Source organism: Pleurodeles waltl, chromosome 9, assembly GCF_031143425.1.
Source record: "Pleurodeles waltl isolate 20211129_DDA chromosome 9, aPleWal1.hap1.20221129, whole genome shotgun sequence".
Classification (NCBI taxonomy): Eukaryota; Metazoa; Chordata; class Amphibia; order Caudata; family Salamandridae; genus Pleurodeles; species Pleurodeles waltl.
This window is the reverse complement of record NC_090448.1, coordinates 20,809,137-20,821,209: the sequence shown is the minus strand read 5'-3', so window position 1 is coordinate 20,821,209 and position 12,073 is coordinate 20,809,137. Positions and strand designations below refer to the sequence as shown.

At 47.9% G+C, this 12,073-nt stretch overlaps 1 protein-coding gene across 4 annotated transcripts in view; it reads left to right on the top strand.

Moving 5' to 3' along the window:
* The window catches only part of CIDEC (cell death inducing DFFA like effector c), an 88,335-nt gene that overhangs the window by 37,792 nt on the left and 38,470 nt on the right, over positions 1 to 12,073 (top strand). For all 4 annotated transcript variants that reach the window (XM_069206151.1, XM_069206153.1, XM_069206152.1 and 1 more), the window contains one exon: positions 9,189 to 9,266. In XM_069206151.1, the coding sequence (XP_069062252.1) occupies positions 9,214 to 9,266 (53 nt within the window). In that variant the 5' untranslated portion in view covers positions 9,189 to 9,213. The remainder of the gene's footprint in view (positions 1 to 9,188; positions 9,267 to 12,073) is intronic.

Sequence of the window (12,073 nt, the reverse complement as noted above, 5' to 3'; positions counted from 1 at the left end):
TTTCCAGCAGCTTTAAAGAACCCTGCAAGCTCCCCGCAAGAAGCGTGAGACTTGCAACACTGCACCCGGCGACCCCGACTCGGCTGGTGGCGATCCAACACCTCAGGAGGGACCCCAGGACTACTCTGATACTGTGAGTACCAAAACCTGTCCCCCCTGAGCCCCCACAGCGCCGCCTGCAGAGGGAATCCCGAGGCTTCCCCTGACCGCGACTCTTTGAACCTAAAGTCCCGACGCCTGGGAGAGACCCTGCACCCGCAGCCCCCAGGACCTGAAGGACCGGACTTTCACTGGAGAAGTGACCCCCAGGAGTCCCTCTCCCTTGCCCAAGTGGAGGTTTCCCCGAGGAACCCCCCCCTTGCCTGCCTGCAGCGCTGAAGAGATCCCGAGATCTCTCATAGACTAACATTGCGAACCCGACGCTTGTTCCTACACTGCACCCGGCCGCCCCCGCGCCGCTGAGGGTGAAATTTCTGTGTGGGCTTGTGTCCCCCCCGGTGCCCTACAAAACCCCCCTGGTCTGCCCTCCGAAGACGCGGGTACTTACCTGCAAGCAGACCGGAACCGAGGCACCCCCTTCTCTCCATTCTAGCCTATGTGTTTTGGGCACCACTTTGAACTCTGCACCTGACCGGCCCTGAGCTGCTGGTGTGGTGACTTTGGGGTTGCTCTGAACCCCCAACGGTGGGCTACCTTGGACCAAGAACTAAGCCCTGTAAGTGTCTTACTTACCTGGTTAACCTAACAAAAACTTACCTCCCCCAGGAACTGTGAAAATTGCACTAAGTGTCCACTTTTGAAATAGCTATTTGTCAATAACTTGAAAAGTATACATGCAATTTTGATGAGTTGAAGTTCCTAAAGTACTTACCTGCAATACCTTTCGAATGAGATATTACATGTAGAATTTGAACCTGTGGTTCTTAAAATAAACTAAGAAAAGATATTTTTCTATACAAAAACCTATTGGCTGGATTTGTCTCTGAGTGTGTGTACCTCATTTATTGTCTATGTGTATGTACAACAAATGCTTAACACTACTCCTTGGATAAGCCTACTGCTCGACCACACTACCACAAAATAGAGCATTAGTATTATCTATTTTTACCACTATTTTACCTCTAAGGGGAACCCTTGGACTCTGTGCATGCTATTCCTTACTTTGAAATAGCACATACAGAGCCAACCTCCTACATTGGTGGATCAGCGGTGGGGTACTAGACTTTGCATTTGCTGGACTACTCAGCCAATACCTGATCACACGACAAATTCCAAAATTGTCATTAGAAATTGATTTTTGCAATTTGAAAAGTTTTCTAAATTCTTAAAAGACCTGCTAGGGCCTTGTGTTAGATCCTGTTTAGCATTTCTTTTAGAGTTTAAAAGTTTGTAAAAGTTTGAATTAGATTCTAGAACCAGTTGTAGATTCTTAAAAAGTATTCCAACTTTTAGAAGCAAAATGTCTAGCACAGATGTGACTGTGGTGGAACTCGACACCACACCTTACCTCCATCTTAAGATGAGGGAGCTAAGGTCACTCTGTAAAATAAAGAAAATAACAATGGGCCCCAAACCTACCAAAATACAGCTCCAGGAGCTTTTGGCAGAGTTTGAAAAGGCCAACCCCTCTGAGGGTGGCAACTCAGAGGAAGAGGATAGTGACTTGGAGGAAAATTCCCCCCTACCAGTCCTATCTAGGGAGGACAGGGTCCCTCAAACCCTGACTCCTAAAATAATAGTCAGAGATGCTGGTTCCCTCACAGGAGAGACCAACACCTCTGAAATCACTGAGGATAGCCCCAGTGAAGAGGACATCCAGTTAGCCAGGATGGCCAAAAGATTGGCTTTGGAAAGACAGATCCTAGCCATAGAGAGGGAAAGACAAGAGATGGGCCTAGGACCCATCAATGGTGGCAGCAACATAAATAGGGTCAGAGATTCTCCTGACATGTTGAAAATCCCTAAAGGGATTGTAACTAAATATGAAGATGGTGATGACATCACCAAATGGTTCACAGCTTTTGAGAGGGCTTGTGTAACCAGAAAAGTGAACAGATCTCACTGGGGTGCTCTCCTTTGGGAAATGTTCACAGGAAAGTGTAGGGATAGACTCCTCACACTCTCTGGACAAGATGCAGAATCTTATGACCTCATGAAGGGTACCCTGATTGAGGGCTTTGGATTCTCCACTGAGGAGTATAGGATTAGATTCAGGGGGGCTCAAAAATCCTCGAGCCAGACCTGGGTTGACTTTGTTGACTACTCAGTGAAAACACTAGATGGTTGGATTCAAGGCAGTGGTGTAAGTAATTATGATGGGCTGTACAATTTATTTGTGAAAGAACACCTGTTAAGTAATTGTTTCAATGATAAACTGCATCAGCATCTGGTAGACCTAGGACCAATTTCTCCCCAAGAATTGGGAAAGAAGGCGGACCATTGGGTCAAGACAAGGGTGTCCAAGACTTCAACAGGGGGTGACCAAAAGAAAGGGGTCACAAAGACTCCCCAGGGGAAGGGTGATGAGACAACCAAAACTAAAAATAGTAAAGAGTCTTCTACAGGCCCCCAAAAACCTGCACAGGAGGGTGGGCCCAGAGCCTCTTCACAAAACAATGGGTACAAGGGTAAAAACTTTGATCCCAAAAAGGCCTGGTGTCATAGCTGTAAACAGCATGGACACCAAACTGGAGACAAGGCCTGTCCCAAGAAAGGTTCCACTCCAAACTCCCATCCAGGTAACACTGGTATGGCTAGTCTCCAAGTGGGATCAACAGTGTGCCCAGAGCAAATCAGGGTCCACACTGAGGCTATTCTAGTTTCTGAGGGTGGGGTGGATTTAGCCACACTAGCTGTCTGGCCGCCTAACATGCAAAAATACAGACAGCAACTCTTAATTAATGGGACTAGAATAGAGGGCCTGAGGGATACAGGTGCCAGTGTCACCATGGGGACAGAGAAACTGGTTTCCCCTGGCCAATACCTGACTGGAAAAACGTACACAGTCACCAACGCTGACAATCAGAGAAAAGTACATCCCATGGCAATGGTTACTTTAGAATGGGGAGGGGTCAATGGCCTGAAACAGGTGGTGGTCTCCTCAAATATCCCAGTGGACTGTCTGCTTGGAAATGACCTGGAGTCCTCAGCATGGGCTGAGGTAGAACTAAAAACCCATGCAGCAATGCTGGGTATCCCTGAACTGGTGTGTGTGAAAACAAGAGCACAATGCAAGGCACAGGGTGAACAAGTAGAGCTGGAGTCTGGAAGAATGGCCCAGCCTACCAAGAGAACAGGAAAGTCAGTTGGGAAACCAACTACAACACAGCAAAAGAAAGGGAACCTCTCTTCCCAGGAAGAAGTTCTGCCCTCTGAGGGAACTGAGCCTTTGGAGCTTGAACCTTATCAGGTTGAGCTCTTAGGCCCAGGGGGACCCTCAAGGGAGGAGCTGTGTAAGGGACAAGAAACCTGTCCCTCTCTTGAAGGCCTTAGGCAGCAAGCTGCTGAAGAGTCCAAAGGCAAGAAAAATGGAACGCATAGGGTCTATTGGGAAGATGGACTCCTGTACACTGAGGCCAGAGACCCCAAACCTGGTGCCACTAGGAGAGTGGTAGTGCCTCAGCTGTTCAGAGAGTTCATCCTAACATTGGCCCATGACATTCCCCTTGCTGGACATTTGGGACAAACCAAGACGTGGGAGAGGTTAGTCAACCACTTCTACTGGCCCAATATGTCCAACATGGTTAAGGAGTTTTGCCTCTCCTGCCCCACCTGTCAAGCCAGTGGTAAGACAGGTGGGCATCCAAAGGCCCCCCTCATTCCACTTCCAGTGGTGGGGGTTCCCTTTGAAAGAGTGGGTGTGGACATAGTTGGTCCACTAGAACCTCCCACAGCCTCCGGAAATATGTATATCCTGGTAGTAGTGGATCATGCTACCAGGTATCCTGAAGCTATTCCCCTTAGGTCGACTACTGCCCCTGCAGTAGCCAAGGCCCTCATTGGTATCTTTACCAGAGTGGGTTTCCCTAAGGAGGTGGTGTCTGACAGAGGTACCAACTTCATGTCAGCATACCTAAAGCACATGTGGAATGAGTGTGGAGTGACTTATAAATTCACTACACCATACCATCCACAAACTAATGGCTTGGTTGAGAGATTCAACAAGACATTAAAAGGCATGATCATGGGGCTCCCAGAAAAACTCAAAAGGAGATGGGATGTCCTCTTGCCATGCCTGCTTTTCGCTTACAGAGAGGTACCACAGAAGGGAGTAGGATTCTCACCCTTTGAACTTCTGTTTGGTCATCCTGTAAGGGGACCACTTGCCCTTGTTAAAGAAGGCTGGGAGAGACCTCTCCATGAGCCTAAACAGGACATAGTGGACTATGTACTTGGCCTTCGCTCTAGAATGGCAGAGTACATGGAAAAGGCAACCAAAAACCTTGAGGCCAGCCAACAGCTCCAGAAGTTTTGGTATGACCAAAAGGCTGCACTGGTTGAGTTCCAACCAGGGCAGAAAGTCTGGGTTCTGGAGCCTGTGGCTCCCAGGGCACTCCAGGACAAATGGAGTGGCCCTTACCCAGTACTAGAGAGGAAGAGTCAGGTCACCTACTTGGTGGACCTGGGCACAAGCAGGAGCCCCAAGAGGGTGATCCATGTAAACCGCCTTAAGCTCTTCCACGACAGGGCTGATGTCAATCTGTTGATGGTAACAGATGAGGATCAGGAGGCAGAGAGTGAACCTCTCCCTGATCTTCTGTCATCAGACCCAAAAGATGGTACAGTAGATGGAGTGATCTACTCAGACACCCTCTCTGGCCAACAGCAAGCTGATTGTAGGAGAGTCCTACAACAGTTTCCTGAACTCTTCTCCTTAACCCCTGGTCAGACACATCTGTGTACCCATGATGTGGACACAGGAGACAGCATGCCTGTCAAGAACAAAATCTTTAGACAATCTGACCATGTTAAGGAAAGCATCAAGGTGGAAGTCCACAAGATGCTGGAATTGGGAGTAATTGAGCGCTCTGACAGCCCCTGGGCTAGCCCAGTGGTCTTAGTCCCCAAACCTCACACCAAAGATGGAAAGAAAGAGATGAGGTTTTGTGTGGACTACAGAGGGCTCAATTCTGTCACCAAGACAGATGCTCATCCAATTCCAAGAGCTGATGAGCTCATAGACAAATTAGGTGCTGCCAAATTCTTAAGTACCTTTGACTTGACAGCAGGGTACTGGCAAATAAAAATGGCACCTGGAGCAAAAGAGAAAACAGCATTCTCCACACCTGATGGGCATTATCAGTTTACTGTTATGCCCTTTGGTTTAAAGAATGCCCCTGCCACCTTCCAAAGGTTGGTGAATCAAGTCCTTGCTGGCTTGGAGTCCTTTAGCACAGCTTATCTTGATGATATTGCTGTCTTTAGCTCCACCTGGCAGGATCACCTGGTCCACCTGAAGAAGGTTTTGAAGGCTCTGCAATCTGCAGGCCTCTCTATCAAGGCATCCAAATGCCAGATAGGGCAGGGAACTGTGGTTTACTTGGGCCACCTTGTAGGTGGAGGCCAAGTTCAGCCACTCCAACCCAAGATCCAGACTATTCTGGACTGGGTAGCTCCAAAAACCCAGACTCAAGTCAGGGCATTCCTTGGCTTGACTGGGTATTACAGGAGGTTTGTGAAGGGATATGGATCCATTGTGACAGCCCTCACTGAACTCACCTCCAAGAAAATGCCCAAGAAAGTGAACTGGACTGTGGAATGCCAACAGGCCTTTGACACCCTGAAACAAGCAATGTGCTCAGCACCAGTTCTAAAAGCTCCAGATTATTCTAAGCAGTTCATTGTGCAGACTGATGCCTCTGAACATGGGATAGGGGCAGTTTTGTCCCAAACAAATGATGATGGCCTTGACCAGCCTGTTGCTTTCATTAGCAGGAGGTTACTCCCCAGGGAGCAGCGTTGGAGTGCCATTGAGAGGGAGGCCTTTGCTGTGGTTTGGTCCCTGAAGAAGCTGAGACCATACCTCTTTGGGACTCACTTCCTAGTTCAAACTGACCACAGACCTCTCAAATGGCTGATGCAAATGAAAGGTGAAAATCCTAAACTGTTGAGGTGGTCCATCTCCCTACAGGGAATGGACTTTATAGTGGAACACAGACCTGGGACTGCCCATGCCAATGCAGATGGCCTTTCCAGGTTCTTCCACTTAGAAAATGAAGACTCTCTTGGGAAAGGTTAGTCTCATCCTCTTTCGTTTGGGGGGGGGTTGTGTAAGGAAATGCCTCCTTGGCATGGTTGCCCCCTGACTTTTTGCCTTTGCTGATGCTATGTTTACAATTGAAAGTGTGCTGAGGCCTGCTAACCAGGCCCCAGCACCAGTGTTCTTTCCCTAACCTGTACTTTTGTATCCACAATTGGCAGACCCTGGCATCCAGATAAGTCCCTTGTAACTGGTACTTCTAGTACCAAGGGCCCTGATGCCAAGGAAGGTCTCTAAGGGCTGCAGCATGTCTTATGCCACCCTGGAGACCTCTCACTCAGCACAGACACACTGCTTACCAGCTTGTGTGTGCTAGTGAGGACAAAACGAGTAAGTCGACATGGCACTCCCCTCAGGGTGCCATGCCAGCCTCTCACTGCCTATGCAGTATAGGTAAGACACCCCTCTAGCAGGCCTTACAGCCCTAAGGCAGGGTGCACTATACCATAGGTGAGGGTACCAGTGCATGAGCATGGTACCCCTACAGTGTCTAAACAAAACCTTAGACATTGTAAGTGCAGGGTAGCCATAAGAGTATATGGTCTGGGAGTCTGTCAAACACGAACTCCACAGCACCATAATGGCTACACTGAAAACTGGGAAGTTTGGTATCAAACTTCTCAGCACAATAAATGCACACTGATGCCAGTGTACATTTTATTGTAAAATACACCACAGAGGGCACCTTAGAGGTGCCCCCTGAAACTTAACCGACTATCTGTGTAGGCTGACTAGTTTTAGCAGCCTGCCACAAACCGAGACATGTTGCTGGCCCCATGGGGAGAGTGCCTTTGTCACTCTGAGGCCAGTAACAAAGCCTGCACTGGGTGGAGATGCTAACATCTCCCCCAGGCAGGAATTGTCACACCTGGCGGTGAGCCTCAAAGGCTCACCTCCTTTGTGCCAACCCAGCAGGACACTCCAGCTAGTGGAGTTGCCCGCCCCCTCCGGCCAGGCCCCACTTTTGGCGGCAAGGCCGGAGAAAATAATGAGAAAAACAAGGAGGAGTCACTGGCCAGTCAGGACAGCCCCTAAGGTGTCCTGAGCTGAAGTGACTCTAACTTTTAGAAATCCTCCATCTTGCAGATGGAGGATTCCCCCAATAGGGTTAGGATTGTGACCCCCTCCCCTTGGGAGGAGGCACAAAGAGGGTGTACCCACCCTCAGGGCTAGTAGCCATTGGCTACTAACCCCCCAGACCTAAACACGCCCTTAAATTTAGTATTTAAGGGCTACCCTGAACCCTAGAAAATTCGATTCCTGCAACTACAAGAAGAAGGACTGCCTAGCTGAAAAACCCCTGCAGAGGAAGACCAGAAGACGACAACTGCCTTGGCTCCAGAAACTCACCGGCCTGTCTCCTGCCTTCCAAAGACCCTGCTCCAGCGACGCCTTCCAAAGGGACCAGCGACCTCGACATCCTCTGAGGACTGCTCCTGCTTCGAAAAGACAAGAAACTCCCGAGGACAGCGGACCTGCTCCAAGAAAAGCTGCAACTTTGTTTCCAGCAGCTTTAAAGAACCCTGCAAGCTCCCCGCAAGAAGCGTGAGACTTGCAACACTGCACCCGGCGACCCCGACTCGGCTGGTGGCGATCCAACACCTCAGGAGGGACCCCAGGACTACTCTGATACTGTGAGTACCAAAACCTGTCCCCCCTGAGCCCCCACAGCGCCGCCTGCAGAGGGAATCCCGAGGCTTCCCCTGACCGCGACTCTTTGAACCTAAAGTCCCGACGCCTGGGAGAGACCCTGCACCCGCAGCCCCCAGGACCTGAAGGACCGGACTTTCACTGGAGAAGTGACCCCCAGGAGTCCCTCTCCCTTGCCCAAGTGGAGGTTTCCCCGAGGAACCCCACCCTTGCCTGCCTGCAGCGCTGAAGAGATCCCGAGATCTCTCATAGACTAACATTGCGAACCCGACGCTTGTTCCTACACTGCACCCGGCCGCCCCCGCGCCGCTGAGGGTGAAATTTCTGTGTGGGCTTGTGTCCCCCCCGGTGCCCTACAAAACCCCCCTGGTCTGCCCTCCGAAGACGCGGGTACTTACCTGCAAGCAGACCGGAACCGGGGCACCCCCTTCTCTCCATTCTAGCCTATGTGTTTTGGGCACCACTTTGAACTCTGCACCTGACCGGCCCTGAGCTGCTGGTGTGGTGACTTTGGGGTTGCTCTGAACCCCCAACGGTGGGCTACCTTGGACCAAGAACTAAGCCCTGTAAGTGTCTTACTTACCTGGTTAACCTAACAAAAACTTACCTCCCCCAGGAACTGTGAAAATTGCACTAAGTGTCCACTTTTGAAATAGCTATTTGTCAATAACTTGAAAAGTATACATGCAATTTTGATGATTTGAAGTTCCTAAAGTACTTACCTGCAATACCTTTCGAATGAGATATTACATGTAGAATTTGAACCTGTGGTTCTTAAAATAAACTAAGAAAAGATATTTTTCTATACAAAAACCTATTGGCTGGATTTGTCTCTGAGTGTGTGTACCTCATTTATTGTCTATGTGTATGTACAACAAATGCTTAACACTACTCCTTGGATAAGCCTACTGCTCGACCACACTACCACAAAATAGAGCATTAGTATTATCTATTTTTACCACTATTTTACCTCTAAGGGGAACCCTTGGACTCTGTGCATGCTATTCCTTACTTTGAAATAGCACATACAGAGCCAACCTCCTACACTAACACACAGCACAGATCTGTTTTCTTGTGTTGTTGCTCCTATATGAAGGCACATGTGATATTCCCATGTGCTCCTGACTCTCCTATACGTCATGATATGACACGCCATTGTATACTCCAGTGGAAATCTGTCCATACTCCTGGAGCTGAATATGTGTGCTCTACCTACAGTTCATCTAAACTCCAGCACAACAGACGTCAACTCCTCATCACTTTGCTAATCTCTTTCCAGGTGCGACGTGGTGGTGCTGACGAAGATGGAATATGCCATGAAGTCCTTGAGCCTTCTCTCTCCCAAGTCCATTTCCAAGTAAGAATCCTTTTTGTAACAAATACACCCTGGAAAATCTACTGGTCCTTGCTTCCTGCCTTTAGCTAAGCTCTGGTGTGGGAAGTCTGTGGCCAACATGTATAATAAGTTGGACTTTCCTGTTAGCAGATGGAATTGTGTATTAAATTAGTCCTAAGAATGTGGCGATATCTGAAAATGCCTTAGTTGAGCTAATGTTGATGTAGTCCTAAAGTTAGTCCACACTGCCTCCTACGCGATGTTGGTCATTGGACCACAATTTGGACGGACCCCTGGTAGCCGTTAGCTGAGTTTACATTGCGGGGCGGTGGAAATAAGAGGGGAGCCAAGGTGTGGATGGGACGTTCATAACGTAACCTTGCAAAAAGTTCCTGGAGGTGCCTCTCCTTTGAGAAGGAGAGGATATCGCCATGCTGAGGCCAAGATCAGGCATAATAACTCTAGATCCATGAAAAGAACAATATCCTGGGATGGACCTCAAGCTGGTCTGCGTGTATCCTGTGATGTATGTTATGCTGTGTCATGTTTTTCTCTGTGTGTACACATCACTAAAAGCTCTCGCAGCTAACTGAGCACTGTGTGAGCAAGGGTGCAGTACCAGAATATCATTATCAGAATATCATGGAACTTAAATGTTGTGTTCTAAATAGCATTTTCAAAAACATTGTCCCATTGGTGTTAGTAATCTACATCAGTGGTTCCCAACCTTTTGACTTCTGTGGACCCCCACTTTATGATTACTGGAACCCAGAAACCCCCACTGACTCATTATTAGAGACCGGGGACCCCCCACTAAGTCATTACTGAAAACTGGGGACCTAATCTTTTAATAGTGTTTTAATTTTCTAAGCAGTCACGGACTCCCTGAGGAGGCTTTGGGTCCCTGGACCACAGGTTGGGAACCACTGATCTATACGCAATTAGACAGTATTTTTGCAAACGATGTCTAGATACAGTACTTATTTCAGATTATATTTCTGAAATACAGCCAAGAAGGAATACTCTTTCTAGATTTTGGAGGATTGTTCTTGTTATTTATCCTAATTTATTAGACCTCTGACCTGGAAGGTCACATTATCCTTATCCGAACACAGTGGGTTTGTTCATGCTAGAACTGAAAGTCTGTTCCTAGACTGTTGGGTGTTCGTCTCCTGATTGTGCATACAAATGCTTTTGAAACATAGCTGTACCTGAATCTTTTTTGTCTGCACTGAATTGTCAGTGGGAATTCGAGAAAAGAAGTGCTAAGCACCGTGGTCAAACGTGGAACCAAATCATCCCTGGTAGAAAACATGTATCCCAACTACACACTGCAAATAGCAAGCAAGTGGGTTGTAGGAAATTGTGTTATTAGTTGAGGGAGGTAGCAGTCCTTGTCAGGGTGAACCCTCAAAATCACTAAATTAACCTGAGTTCACCTCCTTGTAGCTATGGCACAGAATTGACAGGTTTAAGCTAGGGGCAATGTGTAAATTATTTACGCAGTACCAAAATAGTTATTAAGTTGAGGTGCAAAAACAATAAAAATCCAAATGGAATTAGAAAATAGAGTAAAATTTCATAAACAAATTGAAATCAAAATGACAAATATCCAAGAAGGGAAACTGGAGATATGATTTTTTAAAGTTTTAAGAACATGAATTGCAAATGATAGTCAATGGTCACAATAGACTGGGATCCAGGCACAATTTGACCACAATGGAATGCAGTTCAGATACACTAATCAAGTTTTTCCTGGTCTAATATTTTACCTTCTGGCTTTAGTCCTTTAATGTCCAATCCACTACAGGGGTACACTTGTAAGCCCCCAACCCTCCCACCCCCCCAATGATCTCCACCAAGGCACAGGGTTTCAGACAGACATCATACAGCAGGATACAGTCAAGGTCCAGTTGCCACTGGTTCGCTGGGTAGTTGCAGGAAAACACCTCTGTAACCTTTTGTGTCCCTGTAGCTTTAGCAGGAGGTCAGCCTTATGACCCTCGGGGTCCACTTCTTTGTTCTGGGCAGGGAGAGCAGGTTTGATCTTCTAGGCTCTCCTCAGGGCTCAGACATCAGGCCCAGTTCTCTTCTGATCTTCCTCAGGTCCAGGAGTGTTCTGAAGTGGGTGCCTGGAGTGGTCACATTTAAGCCTGGCTAGTGGGTGGAAATTACCCCTGGAGACTCCTAACCAATGGGGTAAAAGTTACTGGGGCTAACTCTAAACACTGCCCATTTTCAAGATGGCCGAAGTCTTCACCCACACTAAACTTAGTCTCTGCGGGCTGCGGTGTGTGTGTGGTTGGGGGGAGTATACCAAGGTGACTCTAGTGTCCTCCCACATCTAGCATTTAAATCCAATTTGAAGCAGGCCCTGTACACAAAAGTCTGGTAGAGCAAAAGCTGTGTTTGCCAGACATTGGGTACACAAGAATTGTTTTGGCATCCTGTTCCCACCTTTTGAAGTGTACCCTAAGTGTTATATGTAATGCCTTGGCATACTTGTCAAGTAGGTTTTAACACTTCAGCAGGATTTGACACTGTAATGTCAGAAAAAGGCCCAACTGTCATTTGTGCCTGCTTGGCTTGGGGGAACCAGAGAAGGACACATCCCTGGGTGTTTGTGACAGGTAGGCTTCTTTGAAGTTAATCAAGTTCCTTGGCCCAGCCCACAGGCCATCTTCATCCTGTCAAGGGCACAATACCACCCCACAGCTGGCAAATAGATAAAGTCACACCTATATGACAAACTGTGCCCTCTATAAGAATATGGTAATATTCTACCCCCAGAAGTACCCGCAGTGATGAATACTATGGCTCATCCCATC